The sequence below is a fragment of the Pantherophis guttatus genome, chromosome 5, assembly GCF_059756535.1.
Source record: "Pantherophis guttatus breed Tessera chromosome 5, ASM5975653v1, whole genome shotgun sequence".
In the NCBI taxonomy this organism is placed as follows: Eukaryota; Metazoa; Chordata; class Lepidosauria; order Squamata; family Colubridae; genus Pantherophis; species Pantherophis guttatus.
In genome coordinates this window covers 55,173,305-55,196,317 of record NC_142067.1, presented here as the reverse complement: position 1 = coordinate 55,196,317, position 23,013 = coordinate 55,173,305, and the positions used below count along the sequence as shown (strand labels likewise).

At 41.1% G+C, this 23,013-nt stretch overlaps 2 protein-coding genes across 7 annotated transcripts in view; both read left to right on the top strand.

Annotated features, from left to right (window-relative positions):
* The window catches only part of LOC117656638 (lebercilin-like protein), a 28,023-nt gene extending 5,998 nt beyond the window's left edge, over positions 1 to 22,025 (top strand). Inside the window, exons 2-10 of one of the 6 annotated variants that reach the window (XM_087895172.1) lie at positions 2,124 to 2,216; positions 5,946 to 6,073; positions 7,160 to 7,314; positions 8,723 to 11,318; positions 14,933 to 15,414; positions 16,299 to 16,810; positions 17,020 to 17,157; positions 21,174 to 21,295; positions 21,887 to 22,025. In XM_087895172.1, coding sequence (XP_087751298.1) covers positions 14,991 to 15,414; positions 16,299 to 16,810; positions 17,020 to 17,157; positions 21,174 to 21,209 — 1,110 coding nt within the window. In that variant the 5' untranslated portion in view covers positions 2,124 to 2,216; positions 5,946 to 6,073; positions 7,160 to 7,314; positions 8,723 to 11,318; positions 14,933 to 14,990 and the 3' untranslated portion in view covers positions 21,210 to 21,295; positions 21,887 to 22,025. Of the gene's footprint in view, positions 1 to 1,783; positions 2,217 to 5,851; positions 6,074 to 7,159; positions 7,315 to 8,722; positions 11,319 to 14,932; positions 15,415 to 16,298; positions 16,811 to 17,019; positions 17,489 to 21,173; positions 21,296 to 21,886 lie in introns of those variants that run through there. The other 5 variants (XM_087895166.1, XM_087895170.1, XM_087895167.1 and 2 more) reach the window with 5 other exon arrangements.
* On the top strand, positions 21,309 to 22,592 carry LOC132712486 (lebercilin-like protein). Its single transcript, XM_087871543.1, has 2 exons — positions 21,309 to 21,328; positions 21,920 to 22,592. Exons 1-2 carry the CDS (start codon positions 21,309 to 21,311, stop codon positions 22,461 to 22,463), a joined length of 564 nt encoding a protein of 187 aa, XP_087727669.1. The 3' UTR covers positions 22,464 to 22,592.
* Positions 22,593 to 23,013: the final 421 nt, after the last annotated feature.

Genomic DNA, 23,013 nt, shown 5'->3' with positions numbered 1-23,013 from the left:
AATGAATTAAATCATGGTTTTTCATTGCCTTGTCCCATGCAGTATGAAATAGTCCCCCTGCCATTGCCACTGAAGAGATTATCTAACATCTTGCTGCAGCTATCCAATATACACAGCTGTCAAATTATCTCTGCAATGAAGCTCAGAATTTCATCATAAGTTATGATGGTCGTAAATCAAGGCACCCACAAGACAAACCTGATATTATAACAGTTTCTGTGATGGTTCTTAAGTGAACGCCTCAGTTGTAAAGCAAATGCAGTGATCATTAAGCAAATACTGTGGTTGTTAAGCAAGTCAATGCATTCTTGTGGCCATTTTTTTTTCTAGAAACTGGCCAAAAAGGCTGGTTACTAGCAAAAAAATCCCAATGCAATTCACCATAAAGAGAGTCATATGACATTGGGGGGGCGGATGGCATCAGAACTCTGGAATTGGCTCATAAGTACTTTGGGAGAAGCATCATAACTCTGAATGCAAAGCAACCATTATGCAGGGAACATGTCAGACTAGTCACCGAAATGCCTTCACCACTTTCAGATGTTACATGGCGCTCCCATGTAACACCTCTCCTACATGAGCTACACTGGTTTCCGGTGGTCTTCTGGGTGTGCTTCAAGGTTTTGGTTCTCACCTTTAAAGTGCTCCATGGCTTAGGGCCTGGATATCTACGAGACTACCTTCTGCCACCGATAACCACCCACCGGCCAATACGCTCACACAGAGAGGGTCTCCTCAGGGTCCTGTCGGTCAAGCAATGTCGACTGGCGACCCCCAGGGGAAAAGCCTTCTCTGTGGGGGCACCCGCCCTCTGGAACGAACTACCCCCAGGGATACGACTGATCCCGGACCTCCGTACTTTCCGCCGGGCTCTGAAGACTTTCTTGTTTCAGCGAGCCAGGCTGGCTTAAGATTTTAATTGATTAATTTTATGGGTAAGGGGTTTTAAAATTGGGAAGACAAATTGATTTAATTATTTTTTAAATTATTTTAATTTTCATACTGTATGTATTTTAACCCTGGCTGTTCACTGCCCTGAGTTCTTCGGGAGAAGGGCGGTATAAAAAATTTAATAAAATAAAATAAAATAATAAATAAATAAATAAATAAATAAATAAATAAATAAATAAATAAATAAATGTATGTATGTATGTATGTATGTATGTATGTATGTATGTATGTATGTATGCAGTGTGGAGAAAAGCCTGGAAAAGAAACTGAGTCATTAAGGAAAGCAAAGGATAAAAGTTGGCCCTAAGCCTATGGCAAGCCCCTCCCCAAGTCTCACCAACAAAGGAGTTGGGCCTGCATGGGAAGCCCCTCCCCACCAACACTGGGGGATAAAGCCTGTCCAGCCTATTTTTGATCCCAGATTTGGTGGCTTCCATCCCTGGGCTAGTGCATGGTAGCAAAGCTGTGGATGTTGCCTAAGTGTGGATGAATGTATGTTTTGATCATCTTGCCTTAGGTGGCCTTGCTGGAAGTATAGACTCTTCGTTTTTTTAACTCATCCCTCCCAGGAACAGTCTCTCCTATCACACGCCTTCTTTCTAGAGAGTGACTATCCTAAAATTCACCAGTTAATTTCTGAGCCAAAGTCTGATGCCTCATTCACCAACTCAAACTAGCTATTTGCATTAGTAACCAATAAAATTCAATAAAAGTGATATAACAGCCTAAGAATTAAATCACTTAAAACAGAGGTGTCAAATTGGATTTCTTCGAGGGCCAGATCAGCATTGTAGTTCTCCTCCATGGGCTGGCAGTGGGGCGGGGAGCAGTGGGGGGGGGGAATCGGACGGACGCCTCCTGCAATATGCAGCTGGCCAAAATGGGGCACGTGGGGCCTTGCATGGCCCATTTTTGGCCTCCTGCAGCACTCTGCTTGCCAAAAATGGGCCATATGGAGGGTGCTGCAGTAGGCCGTGGAGGTCGAAAACGGGCCATACACGACCTTCCGCGGCCTGTTTTGCAGGCTGGCCCTTTGATATTTCCAGGCCAGCCTTGTGGGCTTTGAGTTTGATACCCCGACTTAAAACATGTAAGTAAAATGCCACTTGCCTATCACTCATGTCAGTCATGAATCTGTCATGTTTCTTTGTTTATTTTTGGGGGTTTTATAGTTGTTAAAGTCAGCAAAGCAGCACAAGTAAATAGTAGCCTAAAAGACTCTGTGGAAGTGTGAGCCAGAAGGAAGTCCAATGACCTTCCATGAGGTATGGAACACCTGAACAATACTTTTATCATTCTTAACTTCTGATCATTTGTTAAGTTTTGTTTCTGCTAATAATTGCCTACTCGTAACATGCATCTTATAGTAACATTTTGGGAGGGTTTTTATAACTATCCTTATATACTCGAGTATAAGCCAACCCAAATATAAGCCGAGGCACCTAAATTTACCACAAAAAACTGGGAAAACTTATTGACCCGAGTATAAGCCTAGGGTGGGAAATGCAGCAGCTACTGCATTTCAAAATTTCAAAAATAAAAATAGATACCAATAAAGTTACATTAATTGAGGCATTAGTAGGTTAAATGTTTTTGAATATTTATTTCAAAGAAAAACAGTAAACTAGCTCTGTAAGTGGAAAAGAGGGTCAACAAAAACAATATGGTATCAAAGCGTCTTCTGAAGCCACATCTAGTGCCAGGGTTTGTAGTTCCTTCCTTCCAACTCATTCTTTCTTTCTTTCTTTCTCTCTCTCTCTCTCTCCCTCCCTCCCTCCTTTCCTCTTCCTTCTTTCTTTCTCTCTTTCTTGTCTCTCCCTTCCTCTCTTTCTTTCTCTTTCTCTTTTTTGTCTCTTTCTTTCTTTTCACTCTCTCTCCCTTCCTTTCCTTTTTCCTTTCCTTCTCTTTCTTTCTTTTTCTCTTTCTTTCTTGACTCTCCCTTCCTCTTTCTTTTTTTTCTCTTTCTCTCATTTTCTTTGTCTCTCTCTCTCTCTCCCTCTCTCTCTTTCTTTCTTTCTCTCTCTCCCTCCATCCTTCAAAATCTAGGAGAGTGAGACTGGAGGCCTGAGATAAAATGCCTGGCGGCGGCGACACCAGCAGCAACAGCACCCAAAACAGGAGCTTCAGGCGGAGGCAGGGGTGGAAACGGGAGCTTGAGGCAGCACTCCCCGAAACTTTTCCTGCACGGCTTTTGCTGCGGCAGGAATCTGCGGCAGTGGTGGCAGGGAGTCCCGGAACTCCCTGAAACTTTTCCTACGCAGCTTTTGCCGCTGCAGGCATCGGCGGCGCCGGGGAGTCCTGGAACTCCCCGGGACGTTTCCTGCGTGGCTTTTGCGGTGTCTGCCTTCCTTTACATGTGGTGCACATGTGCAGCAGCCCTGGGAAATCCGCTTGCCTTGCCACAGCACCGCTGCTGCCGCTGCCCCCTCAACCCCATCGCAACGGCTCCATCTCCCCGAAGGGCCGCCCACCCACCCACTGGCCGGGCCGGGCCAGAAACAGCACGTCTCCCATCACAGGCCCCATGTGTGTCCTGACCTTGGAAGGCAAAGGCGTGGAGGACTGCCGGGAAGGCCACATGGAAGGCAGGCAAGCATGTGAGGCCGTAGGGAAGGGAGTAGGCTGCCATTTTACTTTTTCTTTCCATTCAGCTTTGCGCTACAAGTCCTATAATACGCAGAGAAGAAGTTCTCTATTTGCCGTAGTAGCAAAGATCTAAACAGCCACTTCTTTGCCAACGAAGCCCAAGAACCGGTAATGTGAATAAATGGATCTCAGGTAGAAGCCTCTTCCTGAGCATTGTGGGGAGGACGTTTAAACCCTGGGCGCTTCGCGGGCACATCAGATTCTGTTTTCTGGGCAGTCAAGGAGTGCTTGGTTCAGATTGTGGGTAAGCAAAGATAGCAACAGTTAAGGGGAAGCAAAAACACTTGGAAGACAAAGGCCTGGTAGAAGAGCTCCTCCAAGGGACCCGGGAAATGAAGCAGCTACTTTTCCCTTCCAAGTTGAATTGTGTTGCCAACTTCTATTATGTCCTGCTGCCAGTCAGCAAAGTAGGGATTTGTACCACCGAAGCATTATCTGTGGACATAATTACACGGCTCATTGAAACCATGTGATTCTGATAATACATTTTCTTGTCAGACAGATTTAATTAAACGAAGTCAGAAATATGTCAAAATGTTAATGTTTATCAATATTATATAACAAAGAATAGTTGGAAACTATTTTTATGTTTTTTTTTCCTTCTTTCTAGTTTGTATCTGTGTGTGAGTGTATGTGTGTGATCTGCATTTTTAAATAACAAAGTGAAAGACTCGGATCTTTTTCCATGTTGTTAAAATAATTTAATGTACTGTTTGTCGAGCGGCACGACGCGATCGACACCAACCGCACAGCACTCGAGTCCAGCCGCTGCAGCCTGAGTGGCGCGCTCGATGGGGGGGGGTGGACATGGGTCACTGGATGCTGGTGGAGGGGTTAGCGTACCGGCTAGGCGTTCCTGTGCACGGGGTCTTGATGGGGACGCGTGGGCATAGAGAGCTATCTACAAACAACACGACTCCGGCGACACCCGGGATGAATGACGTCATCTCTGCGCGGCCGGAATGACAGCTGCGGGAACTTTGAATCGCCCCAGCTGGGAGCACTTGGCGCTCGCTCTATATATGGACACTGTTACAAGCTCCCAGCAGCCGCGTCTTTGTATGGTTTGCAATCCGGTTTCCACCGAGAGCTGTTGTTGCTGATTAAACCAAGATACTCCGATTCAGGCTCGAGCGTGCTTCTTGTGCATCAGCAAGCCAGGGTCCGGGGAGGCCGAGAGGAAGACGCGGCTGCTCTTACTCACCGGGTTTCTCAGCAGCAGAGCGCTATGGCAGAGGGCGCGGACGCCCTGCCTGAGGAGACGTTCCCTGAGGGGAAGGAGGAGGAGGAGGACGAGGGGGCCACCGCCGCCAACCCGACGGAGACCAGCGAGCAGCCGGTGGTCAGGCCGAAGCGACCGGAGCCGCGGAAGGAGGGCACTGGAGCAGTCCCAAGGAAGGGGGGTCAGGAACCACAAGGCTTCGAGACGACTACTCAAGTTAGTGCGGGGCATTGGTGGCACAGTTCCGCCCTACCTGGGACGCGGGTGCAAACCCCACCCCACTCTGGCGCTCAGTTCCAGGGTTGGAGGGAGCGGCAGTGGATTGAAGAAGAGGAAGGGGACTGGAGTTACTCTACGGGACCAGGAGCGACTACCATGGATGTTCTACGAGATAGGTTCGGGGAGGCTAGCTTTCGGGACGCACCCTCCTGGCAGCCATGGGCCCCCGGCGGAGACCCCTCTGAGATGTGGCAGGGGGGCGGGGCCATAAGCAGTGGTTCTGGGGCCATCAGACCCCGCCTCGCCAGTCCGAAATTTAAACTGGAACAACGTGCGAGACGGGCCAGCGGGGAGCGCCAACCCCCAGGGAGAGGCAGTACCATACAGCCCGCCGGGGGGGAGGGTCTCCATGCACCTCTTAGAGCTCCTCCACGACCCGGTAGGGATAGGATAGTGGTTCACGCCACGGATAGTCAACATGATCAGGGCGATGCAAGGCAAAGACCAACCCAACCCCGCCAACCGGAGCCATTGCCGATGTGGGGACCCGGGGTGTGGACCCCTCAGACCCCCTGGGGGCTACCCCCCGTACAAGCTACGTTTGACGGGTCAGCAGAAAAGGTGGCATTGTTCCTCAGTCAAATAATCAGCCACATGGATCTGTACGGGCGGTTGTACCCCCGCAATGGAACTGAGGAATTTGTTCCATTCCCCAATTCATGATTAAACCAAGATACTCCGATTCAGGCTCGAGCGTGCTTCTTGTGCATCAGCAAGCCAGGGTCCGGGGGAGGCCGAGACTGTTTTTTATAGTTTTATAGTTAATTTCTCATCAATGATATCTGAGCACTAACTGCCTCAATTAGTTTTTTTTCCTTTTTCTCCTTTCATTTGTAGAATAGAATAGAATAGAATAGAACAGAACTGAATTGAATTTTTTTGGATCAAGTGTGATTGGACACACAAGAAATTTGTCTGGGTGCATATGCTCTCAGTGTACATAAAAGAAAATATACCTTCATCAAGAATCATAAGGTACAACACTTAATGATAGTCATAGGGTACAAATAAGCAATCAGGAAACAATATCAATATAAATCGTAAGGATACAAGCAACAAAATTACAGTAATACAGTCATAAGTGGAGATGGGTGGTGGGAACGATGAGAAGATTAATAGTAGTGAAGACTTAGTAAATAGTTTGACAGTATTGAGGGAATTATTTATTTAGCACAGTGATGGCATTCGGGAAAAAACTGTTCTGGTGTCTAGTTGTTCTGGTGTGCAGTGCTTTATAGTGTCATTTTGAGAGTAGGAGTTGAAACAGTTTATGTCCAGGATGCAAGGGGTCTGTAAATATTTTTACAGTTTATTCATTCCTTTTTTATTTCTTTTTAAAGAAGTGAAACTTCTTTTTCACTTTTGTGCTTTTTAAATTTATTTTAAATATATATTTAAATACATGTTGGGCTCAGAACCTTCTTTCCAACTGCTTTGTCCTTTGTCTTTTTCAAAATTTCCTAGGTCATTTATTTATTTTTTTTATCTGCATGTGAATTTATTTCAGCAATGGGGACTAATCTTTTCTTCTTTTTCATTCCCTCCGCTCTAAAAACCTCAGACTGCTTTTTTATTTTTATCTTAAATATTGGAGGGTTTCTGAACCAGGAAGGAATAACTTGCTCCTTGCTTTATCAGGAAAATATTTTCTCTGTCTGATGTTTTCCATGAGTAGCTGAGTGAAAGAAATAATGTTGTATGCCTGCTTGAGCAGGGGTTTGGACTAGAAGACATCAAAGGTCCCTTCCAACTCTGTTATTCTATTATTTGAATGTCAGTCCAGGGTTTCTGTGAAATGTAATATTATTATTTTAGTCTTTTTAGCTCCTTGAAAGAACTCAGGGCTCTGTAGTCATTGTATTCTGCGAATGAGAATGCTAAGAAAAAAGCATATTAATTAATAAACACATCAATTCTTCAAGAAGTGAATGATATAATGCAAAGGATCAAAATTGTGGTGATCTTTTTTGGTACAAAATCAGAACAAACAACTTTTAAACCTATGAGATCAAGCCCTAAGTAAATGTTTACATCATACATTGTTTCTTTGTCTGACTACAGTGCCTTTTCCTTTGGGAAATTTAAAGTAAAATTGACCATCTTCCCTGCCATTGGTGGAATGATGGCTTCTGATGATACAGTCCTTCATCATACCATCCAAGAGGAGAAGACATGTGGACAATGTTCAAAAAGTGGAAGCTCAAACGATTCTCCAGGTAGGCTTACTAAGAGCACCAACAACAGTCAAGACAGTAGGTGTGGCAAAAGTTCCAGCCAGTCTGGAAGTGCTTGGTTTAACAATTCCAATGACTTTCATGATAACACTTCAAGAACAGCTGTCAATGGCAAGAACCGCATTTATTCAGAAGAGAACAAAAGTGGAACTTCTCAGAAGTACTATTACAAAGATTTTCACTCAGGTTCCTCTAAAACCTCCACAAGCGAAGAGTGGGGCAGCTTCACCACACTTCACAAAAGAGCTTCACTCAGCTCTTTTGCTGAGTTACCCTGACACTTCTACATTGTAGAAAGTACACTATATTATTGGAAGTCATATGAATGTTATTAAACTCATTTAAATTGTATGTTCTTCCTTAATATATTAATGTAGCGCTTTCAACGCCATATATATTTATTCCAATTTATTTCTTATATACAACTTCTACTACTAATGCCATTCCATTAAATCAACATAATACTGCTTTGATTCCTTTCTAAGATATTTTTTTCTTTCCCTTTTTAATCATTTTCTTTTAAGCTCTCCTGGAGGGAAATAGACAAGGGCCTGGGGAGGAAGCCATTTTCCCTCCAACAGCCAAACAAACCTAGGCAAAAAGCCAGCCCTCACCGGTGCCCTGCTTCACTGACAGTGGGCTTGGAAAGGGCAATTGTGAGCTTCCGTCTGTGTCAAGCTAGATTGGGGAGGGAGAACACAAGCAGTGGGACGAGGGAAGCCAGGCAAAGGGACGAGTGAGGGGCGTCCACAGCATGCCATAGCACATGTACTTTCCCTCAGCCTGGCAGACATTCTAAAGGAGGGAGAGAGGGAGAGAAAGAGAGAGATCTGACCCAACCTCTGTGTGTGTGCGTGTGTGTGTGAGAGAGAGAGCGATCCAATCCAATCTCAGAGAGTTATATCAGGCTGGCGGCACTGTGCTCTCTCTCTTTCTCTCTCTCTCTCTCTCTCTCTCTCTCACACACACACACACAGAGAGAGAGAGAGAGAGAGATTGGATCTTTCTTCCCTCCCACCTCACCCACCGGAGACTCCTGGATTCCCTCCCCTACCCCACTTGGCCCATACAAACACCACCCACATGAATGGCATAAAGGTCGCCATGCCCACTTAGCACATGACCCAGCCAGCCATGCTCACCCAGCCAGTCACTAAGAAGAAATGATTGTTAAATTATTTCAATCCCACCACTGAGCTTAGGTTGTCATTTTTCAGAATAAGTCTATCAACAAATAGTTGCATCCGATTGACTCAAAAAGTTATATAAAAGGAAGCGAATCTATGCCGTGAATACATATTTGAGCATTTGGCTCTGAGGCTTATCTAAAATTATGTGATTCTTTCTTTGGTCAGTCTTATATGCAATCTTGATATTTCTTTTAATGCAGGAGGTAAAATGTTGCCTAAAAAGAAACCTCAGCAAAAGAACTCATTTATTACTGACCATACCATCAATGTCCAGGAGAAAAATAACATGGCTTGCCGTCTATTGTCAGCAAGAGACCATTAAATTAAAGAACTGAAAAACGAAGTGGCTGTTCTGCAGAATAAATTGGAGACCTGTACTACAGAAAATAAAATCTTGAAGCATCTTCAGTCCCACAATTTAAAAGCAATCATGAAATATGAAAATGCAGAAATTAACCAGCCTGATCTTTTGACCATGCAGTCTAGTGAAGTGCAGACTCTGAGAATACTTCTCAGGAAATCTCAGGAAGAAGAGCGCAAGGCTTCCAAGAAGCTGAGAGGCATTGAGGCACAACTCTCAAAAACAAGAGGTGCTTTGCAGGCATTGCAGAAACTTTGTGAAGACAAAAAACTTGAAGAGAGAGGAAAACTTCAGCGTAAATTAACATCACTTACCCAAAAATTGGAAGCTAGGGATAAGAAAACTCAAGTAACATGCAACATACATTGCTTAGAACTACATAACAGGGCTCTGTGAGATCCTCTATAAAGAAATGCTTTAAGCTGACTTGCTTCAGCATGCAAGCCCTGCCACTCATCTGTGCAACCTCCTAGTCCTTCCTCCACAATGCCAGAAGCTGCACCAGCCTTGCTCTTCCTTTCCTCTTTCATTGGAGCTAACTGAGTTGTAAACCAAGCTATCTTTGTGAAGCCCCTGGTCCCCGAACACACTCACACTTGACTGCCACCCAGTGGCCCCAGCGGCTGCTACTCCCCCTCCCTCTGGTCCTGGTAACAGATCTGCGAGGCCCCATAACTTGTGGAGCAGCCACAGTACTTATTTTTAAAAAAATCTTGCACAGCACACTGCCCCTCCAGTACCATTGCTTCTGCCTAACATCCAAATGGCTGGGGGCTATTTGTCCCGTGCAACCAAAGGCCCAGGTCAAATGATGTTTGGGCAAATGGGCAGAGACGTAGGGTGAATGGTGAAGGCCGTTGGCCCATTGGTTGTGCACAATGGCTGGGAGAGGGCCAGCAAAGGAGGAAAGCTGGCTGTAAATGGGTTGAGGCAGATGGCTGGGGGCAAAGTATGCGCAGCCAAGTGTTTGTGCCTAAACGTCCTAAATCCCTCTGTGAGACCCCTATAAAGAAAATCTTTAAGCTGACTTGCTTCAGTGTGCAATTGGGACCATTTTCTACAGGCACCATCCTCAAGTCCCCAAGATTCATTTGATTGAAATTAACAGAAAAACTGCTCAAGCAGGAACGCATACAAAATTTAGAAACAAGAATAGCTTCCTCAAAGTTCTATTTTACAAGGAAATCCATTCCTATTCAGATTCTTAAATTGTTACCCAGAAATCACACTTCAGTTCTGTGGGAGTTTGTTATTTAAAGGAACAGATAAGGATTTCATACATCATTGGTAGAATACTTTTCGCCATCTTTACCAATAAAACATAATCATGATAGGCGATGACCAGTCTAGGTTTACTTTACTGACACAGTCTCTAGATTGTCCAGCTGGGAACTGTATGATTTTTACCAATGACTTCTTCCTTCAGCTCAGCTCTAGGAAAACAGATCCAATAGGATGTTTTTGTATAATGCCAGCTTTTTACAAATCTTGTATCAGTTCTGAAACACAAAGAGAAGCTGCACAACTATGCAATGAGGAAAGTTTTAGTGATATTTTTTCTTATGAATCAATGAAATTAAAATCTCTAGATATAAAAAAGACATTATTGGAAAAGAGGAATGTAGGAAAACCAGGAGAATATTATAGTTAGAAAGGTGGAATTATGTATTAAAATTGGTACGGGCAAGCTAGCTAAGCTAATTACTTATGAATCTTATTTTCACCACACGATCAGAGATGAATGTTGAAAAATACTACCTGGATGTTTTGAGTGAATGTTGTGCAAAACTTCTTGCTCTTGACACTTCCTTCCATTTTTGCATATTCAGCTCAGTTGTATAGAAAATTGAGATTTTGGAAAGAATGACTCGTGCTTTAATCAGATGAAAAAGTCCATCTCTGATGACATGAGGGTAGCCAGCACATTTAAACCTGTATATTGACTAAACCTACCTTACTTTGCATCCTACCCAGGCAAAAATGAAGCATATTCAATTAATTTAATTGATATGAACAAAATCTATCTATCTATTTATTTTCTCCTTAATCTGCAAAACAGATTGTGAGCATCATATGAACTTATTTTTGGTTATACACATTATTTTCGATATTTTTCTTTCACAATGTGGGTTGATTCCCATTTCAAAAATTGTGATTATCATGACTGAGATTGAGGATTTTCATCTTTTTGGAAACATTTGATAATATATCAGTTGCCTTCCTCTAATTTCTAATTCAATATTATATGATTGCAAATATTGAATAATCTTATTGATGGTTTATTTCTAATGTGTTTAGGATTTGGAAAAGCAGCTTTCATTGAATACTGCTTCTTTTAGACATCAATTAGCAGTTGAGAAAAAAAAGACTATGAAGCTCAGTCAATCACAGAAAATTTACACGTAGAAATCGAGTCGCTGAAGCTAAAACTTAAGGTATTTAGATGCTTAAATTACATTTTTCTTACCCTGGGAGGCATCCAAGATGCTATTCACTAAATGCTGATCTGACAGAAGCCTATCTTGTTCTGTAGGACTTTCTTTCAGCCTCTAACTATCTAAACTGTAGATTGGAGAAATATAATAATTTATTGAAAAAAGTTTTTCAAATACAAATTCCCCCCCCCCCTCCTCCCTAACCCCCCCTTGCCCTCCCCTCCCCCTGTGGCTTCTTCAGGGTACAACCCAAATTCATAACAGATTATATAATACCATCCCCTTGCTCCATCCCCCATATGCTGACCCTTTCTTTCTAATAATATTATTATATCCCCCTTATACTACACATTTCGAAATAACATTCTACTATAACATTATATAATAACTCCTAATTTAGCATAGTAATATTATTATATCCCCCAATTTAACAATTTCTACTCATGATCTACTCTTTTACTCCTCCCCCATACATATATCTCTTAAATCAAATCTTTTTTTATATATTAATATGACATTTCAAAGCAACCTTCCACTATAAAACTATATAATAAATCCTAATTTAACATTTATTCCTCCACCCCATAGATATATCTCTTAACTCAAATCTTTTACATATATTCATATCTAAACATAATATCCCTTTTCTTCAACTAAACAATCAGTAAGCTAACCTATTTCCACCCACATTCCCACAGAACTACCATACATAATAGTTCTTGATCTCTCTATTCTTCTGCCCACACCACTAAGAAGTATTCCCTTATATAAATAAAATCCTCAAATGACTTTAAGCTTATAATCCATATGATATCTTCTGTAGTGTCTTTCAGCTGGATTGTTAACTCCATCACCCATATTAGGGTAACATCACATCCTAATTCCAACAGTATGTTCGGTATCTTCAATTACCATCTGCCCCCATCAACCATAGATGTCTTGATATATAAAAAACAACCACCCGAGTGACTTTATATTAGTATTCCATATAGTGTCTATAGTAGTGTCTTTCATCTAAATTATTAATTCCAACCACCATAATAGGGTAACAACCAGATCTTCTGCGTGCCCCAATCCCATAATTCTCTTGCCTTGTAGCTCAACATAAACGTAATACATTTATCAAACAATCCAAAATAGATAATTCCAATCCATTCAGTTTAAGGCCCTTTTGACATCCCAAAAGTACAGCACTGCAGAGGTCTGTCACTGTCCTCAGGATAATATAGATCAATACTTTGCCTCAGCTATCTTTTCATATATTCAATCGTCTCTTAGATAACTGGCATTGCACTGTTGTTTAGTTTAAAAGTTTTTGTTTTTGTGAGACCTGCTTCTTCTTTTCTTGACTTTTTGTGGGTTAGATCTCCATCCTGATTTCCTTTCTATAAATTGTGTATCAACTGTTTGGTTTTCATGCTGATCTATAACTTGATCTTGTTGGTTTTGCTTTTGTGGCTTAAGTCTCCATTCTGGTTTCTTTTCTTTGAGTTGTATGTCAACTGATTGATTTCTATGCTGATCTGTAACTTGATGGATCATCAGATTAGAATCCAAAGCCGCCTCTCTTCTATTTATAAATAGTCCAGCTGTAACCTCTGAAGGAGAATCCAGAAGCTGTAAATCTACAAAGTCCTTTGTAACTTGTTATGTTTCCATTACTTCCATCTCTTTCTGCTTATCCTGAATTTCTATCTCTTGCTGATTTTGCTTTTCTTTATTCCACTCATGTATTATACATGAAGATGTTGAACCCATTTTAAGAATCTTATAGTAAAATTCTTCCGCTTTTTCAACAGAATTTAGTTGATATCTTTCTCCTTGATATCTCAATATTATGCCAACTGGGACATCCCACCTGAATGAGATGTTTTGTTTGTTTAGCTCAGTCACCAAAAATCCGAATTTCTTTCTATCTTTTAATATCTTGGGTGGCAACTCTTTATATATCCAGATCTTTCTTCCATACAGTTGTAAAGTAGAATTAAAAGATTTTTGCACAATATCATTTCTTATTTCTTTATCTGTAAAATAAATCACCACATCTCTAGGCAATTGCCTTTGCTTTGCAATCCAAGAATTTACTCTATAGGCCTTCTCGATCTTGCAAGATACCTCCTCTGGGTGAATCTTTAAAATCCCAGCCAGAACTTCAGCAGATATTTTTCTTAAATCTTCTCTATAGTTTTCCTGTAACCCTCTCATTCTAACCGCAAATTCTGTGAGCCTGTATTGTATCATTGTAACTTCTCTTTCAATCCCTTGTTTTATATTTTCCATATTGTAAATCTCGTGATCAGCTTGCTTTTTAGACTTTACTTCAGAGCTATTGTCTTGAATGTTTATCAGATCATTTTCCATTCTTTGTATTTTATTGTTCAAGTTATAAATCTTATCATCAACTTTCTCCATTTTAGACTCTAATAACTTGATATTTGTATCCATCTTTATAACTATTTCTGAAAAAGCATTAGTCACTGTTACAATCTTTCTTTGTAAGTTATCATACTTTAATTGTATGAATTCTTTAATTTCCTGCTTAAATTTTTCAAAATTCTGGTTCACAATCTCGTCATGTCTTGCCATTTCCTTTAAAACAAATTCTTTTAAATTAAAACCATCCTTCTGGGTCTGTAAACTCGAAACTTGCTCACACAATTGTAAATGGGGGAAAAACCCCCCCGCTGCTTGTTTGTCTGGCTTTGTTAATTTTAACACCATCCTGCCACACAGACAAACTCTTTTTGAAGAAAGAGGACTTCTCCCCAACAAGATCAGTATCAGATCTCCAAGGAAAAAAAGAAACTTAGAATAGAAATTTTTTCTTTTCTCTATTCTAGCCAGCACTGTTTGCTCCGCTACTTTGTAACTTCTTACGGAAGGTCTTTCACTTTCGGCTACTTCTCAAGCCTCAGCGGTCGCCATTTTAAGCTTTTTTTTTCCTTCGCTTAGAAACGCTTATAAAATCATTAAAAATACTTGCAATTTAGGGTCCCAGATCTCATCCTCTTTAATTAAGCAATCTGTTATTTTCATTGAAAGGCTTGATCTCGTCGCCTGGCTCTGCAAGAAGCAGAGGTCTCCCGAAGCCCGGAGCAGTGGCGAGGGAAATAGGGAGCCTCATCCTGCTTCGTCCCCAAGAGTAAAGAAAAAACTCTGCGGACTTCACAGAGGGCTCTACCTGCCCCCGCCTGCTCTATCTCACATTTCCTTATGGAAATGGAGTTTTTCGAGCCGCCTTTCAAATGTAAAGGCGGCTCTTTACGAGCTACGGGGCTGGCGGTCTCAAAGGACCGTCTGGTGGCGACGAAAGTCAAACCGGAAGCCCTCAAGAAATGTAATAATTTATGTTAGGCCTTTTGCACACTAACATTTCTAGGAACAGGTAGTATTTGAAACGTGTCTCCTAACATGAAAATAACATGCATTTTAAACATGTTACTCAAGGCCTGTATTGATAGAAAATGGAGGGGGGCGACACTGGTCAAAACTTTCACACTTCCAGAATATTTATCCTTCAGAATCTTTAAAAACCATATTGGATGTATTAAATGTATTGGATGAAGGCTTAAGTAAATGTTTACATCATACATTGTTTCTTTTTCTGACTACAGTGCCATTTCCTTGGGGAAATTTAAAGTGTAATTGATAGACTTCCCTGCCATTGGTGGAATGATGGCTTCTGATCATACAGCCCTTCATCATATTGTCCAAGAGGAAAAAACGTCTCGGCAATGCAGAAAAAGAGGAAGCTCAAACGATTCTCCAGGTAGGCTTAGTAAGAGCACCAACAGTCAAGACATTAGCTGTAGGAAACATTCCAGCAAGCCTGGAAGTGCTCAGTTTACCTACTCTAATGACTTTCATGATAATGCTTCAAGAACAGCTGTCAATGGCAGCAGGAACAGCATTTGTCCAGAAGAGAACATCTGTGGAACTTCTCAGAACTGCTATCACAAAGATTTTCACGCGGATGCCTCTGAAACCTCCATAAGTGAAGAGAGTGGCAGCTACATCATCCCATTGCCCCAAACACCAAAAACTAAAGAGCGGAATTTACCAGAAAAGAAAAAGAAAAATGATGTCCATACAAAAGGTAAGAAGGCAGTTGCTCACTTTGAACACTACTGCATTCGCTGTGCTTGGCAGATTTCAACCGAACTAATGGCAGCTAAGCCTTTCCTAAAAATCAAGCAGTTGTCCTATAACTCCGCTTTTGCTTAGCTATCCTGACACTTCTATACTCTAGAGACTACACTATAATTTTGGAAACCATATGAATGTTGATAAAATGTTTAAATTGTATGCAGTTGATTAATATATTAATGGACTGCTTTCCACACCCTGTCAGTAATTCCTCTATCGAGGAATGGGACTTGTAGCGATGGATGTAGTTCACCAGTTATCATGGTCATACAGATGTCAGTGTCACATAGTTTCAATAAATAAGCCAAGGGCCAGGGGAGAGGTTCCAGTATTAAAAAAAAAAGAGTTGGCAAATTTTAATGGTCACACTTCCATTCTTTTCAGTCTATTACGTTCATTGTTTTATCATTATTTGGATATGGTATGTATGTATGTATATGTATATCTATCCACCTGTCTGTCTAGGCAGTTTTGTGGAGTGGTTAGGGTGCTGGGCTACCAATCCTGCTTTAGGCCTGTCTGGCTGAGGAATTCTAGGAGTTGAAGTCAATGCATCTTAAAGCTTTCTAAATACTGTCCTAGCATATTATGTGAGTATAGCAGTTATGTTTTACGGAAGTTAATATTATGAGAGTTCCAGTATGATTTTTCACAATAGGTCAATCAACATATAGTTGCATCAGAGATTGACTCAAAAAGTTAGATAAAAGAAAGTGAATCTATGCTGTGAATACATATTTGAGCATTTGGCTCTGAGGCTTATGTAAAATGATGTGATTCTTACTTTGCTCAATCTTACATGCCATCTTGTTTTTTGTTTTTTTTTTAATGTAGGAGGCAAAACATTGCCTAAAAAGAAACTTCAGCAGAAGAAAACATTTATTACTGGCCATACCATCAATGCTCAGGAGAAGAAAAATAAGATAGCTTGTCATCTATTGTCAGCAACAGACCATACAATTAAAGAACTGAAAAACGAAGTGGCTGTCCTGCAGAATAAATTGGAGACTTTTACTATGGAAAATAAAATCTTGAAGCGTCTCCAGTCCCGACATGTAAAAGCAATCAGTAAATACGAAAATGCAGAGATTAACCTGCCTGATCTTTTGGCCACGCACGCTAATGAAGGGCAGACTCTGAGAGCAGATCTCAGGAAATCTCAGGAAAAAGAGAGCAAGGCTTCCAAGAAGCTGAGAGACGTTCAGGCAGAACACTTGAAAACAACGGATGCCTTGCGGTCATTGCAAAATCTTTGTGAAGACAAAAAGCTTGAAGAGAGAGAAGAACTTCAGTGTAAATTAACATCATTTACCGAAAAATTGGAAGATAGGGATAAGAAAACTCAGGTAACATGCAACATAGATTGCTTAGAACTACATAGCAGGGCTCTGTGTGACTGTGAAAAATTGTGAGTGTTATAACTGAGATTGAGGATTCTCATCCTTTTGGCAACATTTGCTAATATTTCAGTTGCCTTCCTCTAATTTCTAATTCAATATTATATGATTGCAAATATTGAATAATCTTATTGATGGTTTATTTCTAATGTGTTTAGGATTTGGAAAAGCAGCTTTCATTGAATACTGCTTCTTTTAGACATCAATTAGCAGTTGAGAAAAAAAAGACTACTGAAGCTCAGTCAATCACAGAAAATTTACACGTAGAAATCGAGTCGCTGAAGCTAAAACTTAAGGTATTTAGATGCTTAAATTACATTTTTCTTACCCTGGAAGGCATCCAAGATGCTGTTCACTAAAGGCTCATTTGAGGTGAGCCTATCTTGTTTTCTGGTGCTTTCTTTCAGCCTGTAACTATCTAAACTCTAGATTGCAGAAATGTATTAATTTATGTTAGTCCATTTGCACATTACCAAGAATAGACAGTACTTGAAAAGTGTGTCCCAACATGAAAACATATTAATCAAGGTCTGTATTGATAGAAAATTGAGAAGCAGTTAATATTTACATTGTAATTATAGTACATATTTAATACTGCATACTTGGTTAATGTCATAACTATTTTGTATCAAAACTTTTTGGAAGGACCTTTAAGGTCAAATTTAATTAATTGTTTATGAATTGTAAAAATAAAAAAACTTGATCACAAACTTCACAGTTCCAGAATAAAAGGATATTTATCTTTCAGAATCTTTAGAAAATAAAGTATTTGCTCTATTTTCTTTTTTAAAATGGCAATACTGCATTTTGTGAACTCTTTATGTAGTAGTCATGAGTCATGATTAAACAGGATCATTCTCATCGTTCTCTCTAGATGGGAGAGATAAGGGGATAAGAGTTTTATGGGTATTTACTAAGAAACCCCACTAAATTCAAAAGTCCTTTGTTACAGGATTTTAGTGTATATGTCTGTTATATAGATCATAGCTAAATGATACCTAGGTATAATCTCATTTATATTTTGATGACTTCTGGAGCCTTTTAATTTGGGATATAAGTCTGGCTTTGGAACTGAAATTGCTTTATTCCCTCATGCCATACTGCCATTATAAAAATGAGTTAAATCATGTATTTTGAAGCAAAAAGTATTAATAAAAGGCAAATTTATTTATATTTTTGTCAAATTTATATAACGTAGTTGCCCATCTCTCTAGAGCTACATGCTCAAGATCTATTATTATTGTTTCTTCCTCGAAATTTAATGCCACAGTCATTTCCCCCCAATCCCGCCTCCCTCATATACATACATCATATAGGTTGAATAATTAATGAGAGTATATTTATTTTATTTATTTATTTATTTATTATTCGAATTTCTATACCGCCCTTCTCCTTTCGGACTCAGGGCGGTGAACAGCCAAAATAAAAACATTTATACATAAATACGATTAAAAATAGATTTAAAATAATTAAATTTGGCCCATAGTTTAAAATTTATCAATTTAAAATCCATATCAAAATTTAAAACCAACCATAAAATCATAAAATCAAGAGAGACCGGCTAACTGAAAGAGATGAGTTTTTAGGGCCCGACGAAAGGTCCGGAGGTCGGAGATCACTCGTATCTCTGGGGGTAGATTGTTCCAAAGGGTAGGTGCCACCACAGAGAAGGCTCTCCTCCTGGGGGTCGCCAGCCGGCATTGTCTAGCCGACGGCACCCTGAGGAGGCCCTCTCTGTGGGAGCGAACTGGCCGGTGGGAGGCTATTGGTGGCAGAAGGCGGTCCTGTAAGTACCCTGGCCCTAAGCCATGGAGCGCTTTAAAGGTGATCACCAACACCTTGAAGCGCACCCGGAAGTCCACCGGAAGCCAATGCAGCTCGCGCAGGAGAGGAGTCACATGGGAGCGCCCAGTCGCTCCCATAATCCCCCACGCGGCCGCATTCTGCACCAGTTGGAGCCTCCGGGTGTACCCCAAGGGGAGCCCCATGTAGAGAGCGTTACAATAGTTCAGACGAGAAGTGACGAGTGCTTGAGTGACTGTGCGTAGGGAGTCCCGATCCAGAAAGGGGCGCAACTGGCGTATCAGGCGAACCTGATAAAAAGCTCCCCTGGCCACGGCCGTCATATGCCCTTCTAAGGACAGCCATGCATCCAGGAGGACGCCCAAGTTGCGGGCCCTTTCCGTGGGGGCCAATGATTCACCCCCAATAACCAGCGATGGCGTCAGCTGGCTATACCGGGACGCCGGCAGCCACAGCCACTCGGTCTTGGAAGGGTTGAGTCGAAGCCTGTTTCTCCCCATCCAGACCCGCACGGCCTCCAGGCACTGGGACATCACTTCCAAGGCATCGTTGGGATGGTCTGGGGTGGAGATGTACAGCTGAGTATCATCAGCGTATTGATGGAACTCCACCCCAAAACCACGGATGATCTCACCCAGCGGCTTCACATAAATGTTGAACAGGAGGGGTGAGAGGACCGACCCTTGTGGCACCCCACAAACAAGGCGCCTCGGGGTCGACCGCTGCCCCCCTGTCAACACGGATTGCGACCGGTCGGAGAGATAGGAGGAGAACCACCGCAAAATGGTGCCCCCCACTCCCAGTCCCTCCAGCCGGCACAACATGATAACATGGTCGATGGTATCAAAAGCCGCTGAGAGGTCTAACAGGACCAGGATAGAGGAGTAACCCCTATCCCGAGCCCTCCAGAGATCATCCACCAACGCGACCAATGCCGTTTCCGTGCTGTACCCAGGTCTGAAACCGGACTGGAGCGGATTCAAATAGACAGCTTCATCCAGGTACTGTGGAAGCTGTCGCACCACCACACTCTCAACAACCTTCGCAATAAAGCGAAGGTTGGAGACTGGACGATAGTTAGCCAAAACAGCCGGATCCAGGGATGGCTTCTTGAGGAGAGGCCTCACTACTGCCTCTTTCAAGGCGGCCGGCAGGACACCCTCACTCAAAGAAGCATTGATAATTCCCTGGAGCCAGCCTCGTGTAACCTCCCGGGAAGCCAGCACCAACCAGGACGGACATGGGTCCAATAAACATGTGGTGGCGTTCAGCCGTCCCAAGATCCTGTCCACGTCCTCGGGAGCCACAGGATCGAACTCCTCCCAGATAACATTCTCAAGGCCTGCCTCAGTCATCTCGTCTGAACTAACCCAGTCAGTGGCCAAGTTTTCCCGAATCTGAGTTATTTTATCATCCAGATACTGTACAAAATCCTCAGCTCGGCCCTGCAAGGGGTCCTCCCGCGCTCCCAGATGGAGAAGGGAGCGGGTCACCCTGAACAGGGCGGCTGGGCGATTATCTGTCTCACCCCTTAGTGTACCTCTGTATTTTTGATCCCATGCAGTATGAAATACCCCCTTATCATTGCCACTTAAGCGATTATCTAACATCTTCCCATCATGCTGCTGCTATCCAACATAGACAGTCCTCAAATAATGACTGTAATGGAACTCAGAATTTCCATTGTAAGTTATGATGTTCGTAAATAAAGGCATCCCCCTGACCAACCGGGTTTTACTTCAATTGTAAAACAGATGCTGCAATCATTAAGCAAACATTCTGGTTGTTAAGCAAGTTAGTGCATTCTATGCTAAAAACTGATGCACACGGCTTCTGAGGAATTGAAATTGGACAAATTTCATGACATAAAATTATAATAAGACAAAATGTCAGAAAATATTTCCTGGGGTCAGCTGTCCATTTTTGACCATTTTATACAGTTCAACCTGGCAATTTTCAAGGCAGATACATGTCTGAATATCTTCCTGAATTGTTAAGAACTTTTCTAGTGAAGACAGTGCATTAGAAGCTCTGTTATTGTTGAAGGCATTGAGGAATGTGGTAAGGTGGTATCTCTGAAACAACGACCAAAGGAGTCGTGGGTTCTCTGGTATTAATTAAAATGCTGAATACCTCAAGGGAATTCTAGGTTCAAGTCCATCTTGACTCGCAATGCCATAGGCAACTTTGCTTTAGTGACTATCAATCAAATAATATGGAGTTTCTATTGTAAAGAAATTTTGGAAGAAATATGGAAGACTTGAAGGAGATATAAATCTAAGAAATAAATAAAAACAAAGCCCTTATTTATTTATGTTTTCCTATTTTGGATTATAATTTAAAACTATGTTAATTCAATATTGGGAGACTTTAGAGAGACACTTTATTAGACAGAGAAAAATAAAATGGAAGGCAGGATATAAATGGAGATTTAACAACACTTTGTCACTTATATACATAAAAGGTAACATACACTTACAGATATCTGCTTTTTTCTGTAACCTTTTAGGAATTGAAAACCAACAGAAGTGAAAGAATTAGTTAACATAGCTAAAAAACTTGTCCCTGAAACAGGAGTTCATCTCCCTGAAAAATTACCAGTGCACAACGTTTCAAACAGGACATTCTTGGGTAAAAACCATAAATGACTATAAATATTGAACTGTAAAAATCGCATGACATACCTTTTGCTGAAGGAGTCAAACATTGTGCTATAATGCTTTATTTTATAACTGATCCGTGTTATTGTGAATAATGTCTGCTCTTCAGAAGAAATACAGAATGTGGAATAAGTTTCTTGGACAGTTTATTTTAACTGAAGGTGCCAGTTTAAATAATTTGTAACACTAGATAGAATACAGGTAGTCTTTGACTTACAACAGTTCATTTAGTGACCATTCAAAATTACAAGGGTACTGAAGAAAGTAACTTATGACTATTTTTCATACTTATGACCAGTGCAGCATCCCCATGGTGACATCATCAAAATTCAGATGCTTGTCAACTGGTTCATATTTATGACTGGGTCATGTGATCCTTTTATGCGACCTTCCAACAACTAAAGTCAATGCGGAAGCCAGATTCACTTAACAACCGTGTTATTATTCACTTAACATGGTCGTAGGTCAAGGACTACTTGTAATGTACTTTTGTCACTGTTGTTTTCTCCTACAAATAATGGATGTTTCTAAATAGTTACGGCTGAAATAACATTTTTTGCAGGATTACAAAGTGAAGAGATCTGCCCAAGAGTAGAAAACACAAAAACAGGAGAGACAGGCAAGGGTTGGTCCTATTGGACGCAGAATTTGAGATATTAAAGACCAAACCAGTTGAAAACCAGGAAAACGAAGATCAAGAGGTAAAAGAAGCTGTTTGTGACATATTAACACTAGAAAGGCAGAGAACACCATCTACCTCTAAAAAACAGCATGTATTTTCAGAGGCCATTCAAAATTTACATCAGGGATATCCTTCAACAGGTCCAAAGATAACATGCAAGAGAAGACGAAGGAACAGGCAACAGGGTGATATAGCTGACTTTTTAGGTGATTCTGTCAACAGTTATGAGCCCTCCTTTTACAAATTGCCCAAGAAAAGACAAAAAGACACCGCTTCCACTCCCACTGAAGATAACAGTCCCAAGATATTGCCGGGGGAAAAAAGGCTTCTTCTGGAAAAACTGTTTGGTCCGTACCGCATCTTGAGTAGCAATGATCCAAACTCTAATTTAAGCATGGAGGGTAAGGGTGGAAAAACAAATCTTCACCCAGTAAGAAAACCCCATGATGAGGTTTGATAGACAAATGATGGCTTGCATTGGGTGATTCCAGTCAAGCCCATAGAACTAGTAGATATTAGATGCTGGATAGTATTAGTACTAGGAGATATTAGATAGCAGATGTTAGTATTAGAACTTGGATATAATAGATAGTAAATAGTAGATAGTATTAGAACTAAGCAATATTAGATAACAGATACTAGTATTAGAACTAGGATATATTAGATAGTAGATATTAGATATTATTAGGACATAATAGATTGTAAATAGTGGATAGTATTAGAACTAGGCAATATTAGATAGTAGACATTAGTATTAAAACTTAGATATATTAGATAGTAGATATTAGATAGTATTAGAACTAGAATATATTAGTAGTTTCTATAATTATTATAATAAACATCACAAAACCCTATATTTTGTGAACTTTTTGCGCATTTTTATAACACATAAATATTAGAGCTTTTTGGGATGAATATAGAGCAAAAATACATGATGTAATTCAGGCAATGAGAACAAAGCTTGAACTGCATTCTAACCACTGAGCCATGGCAGTGCAGTGATTAAT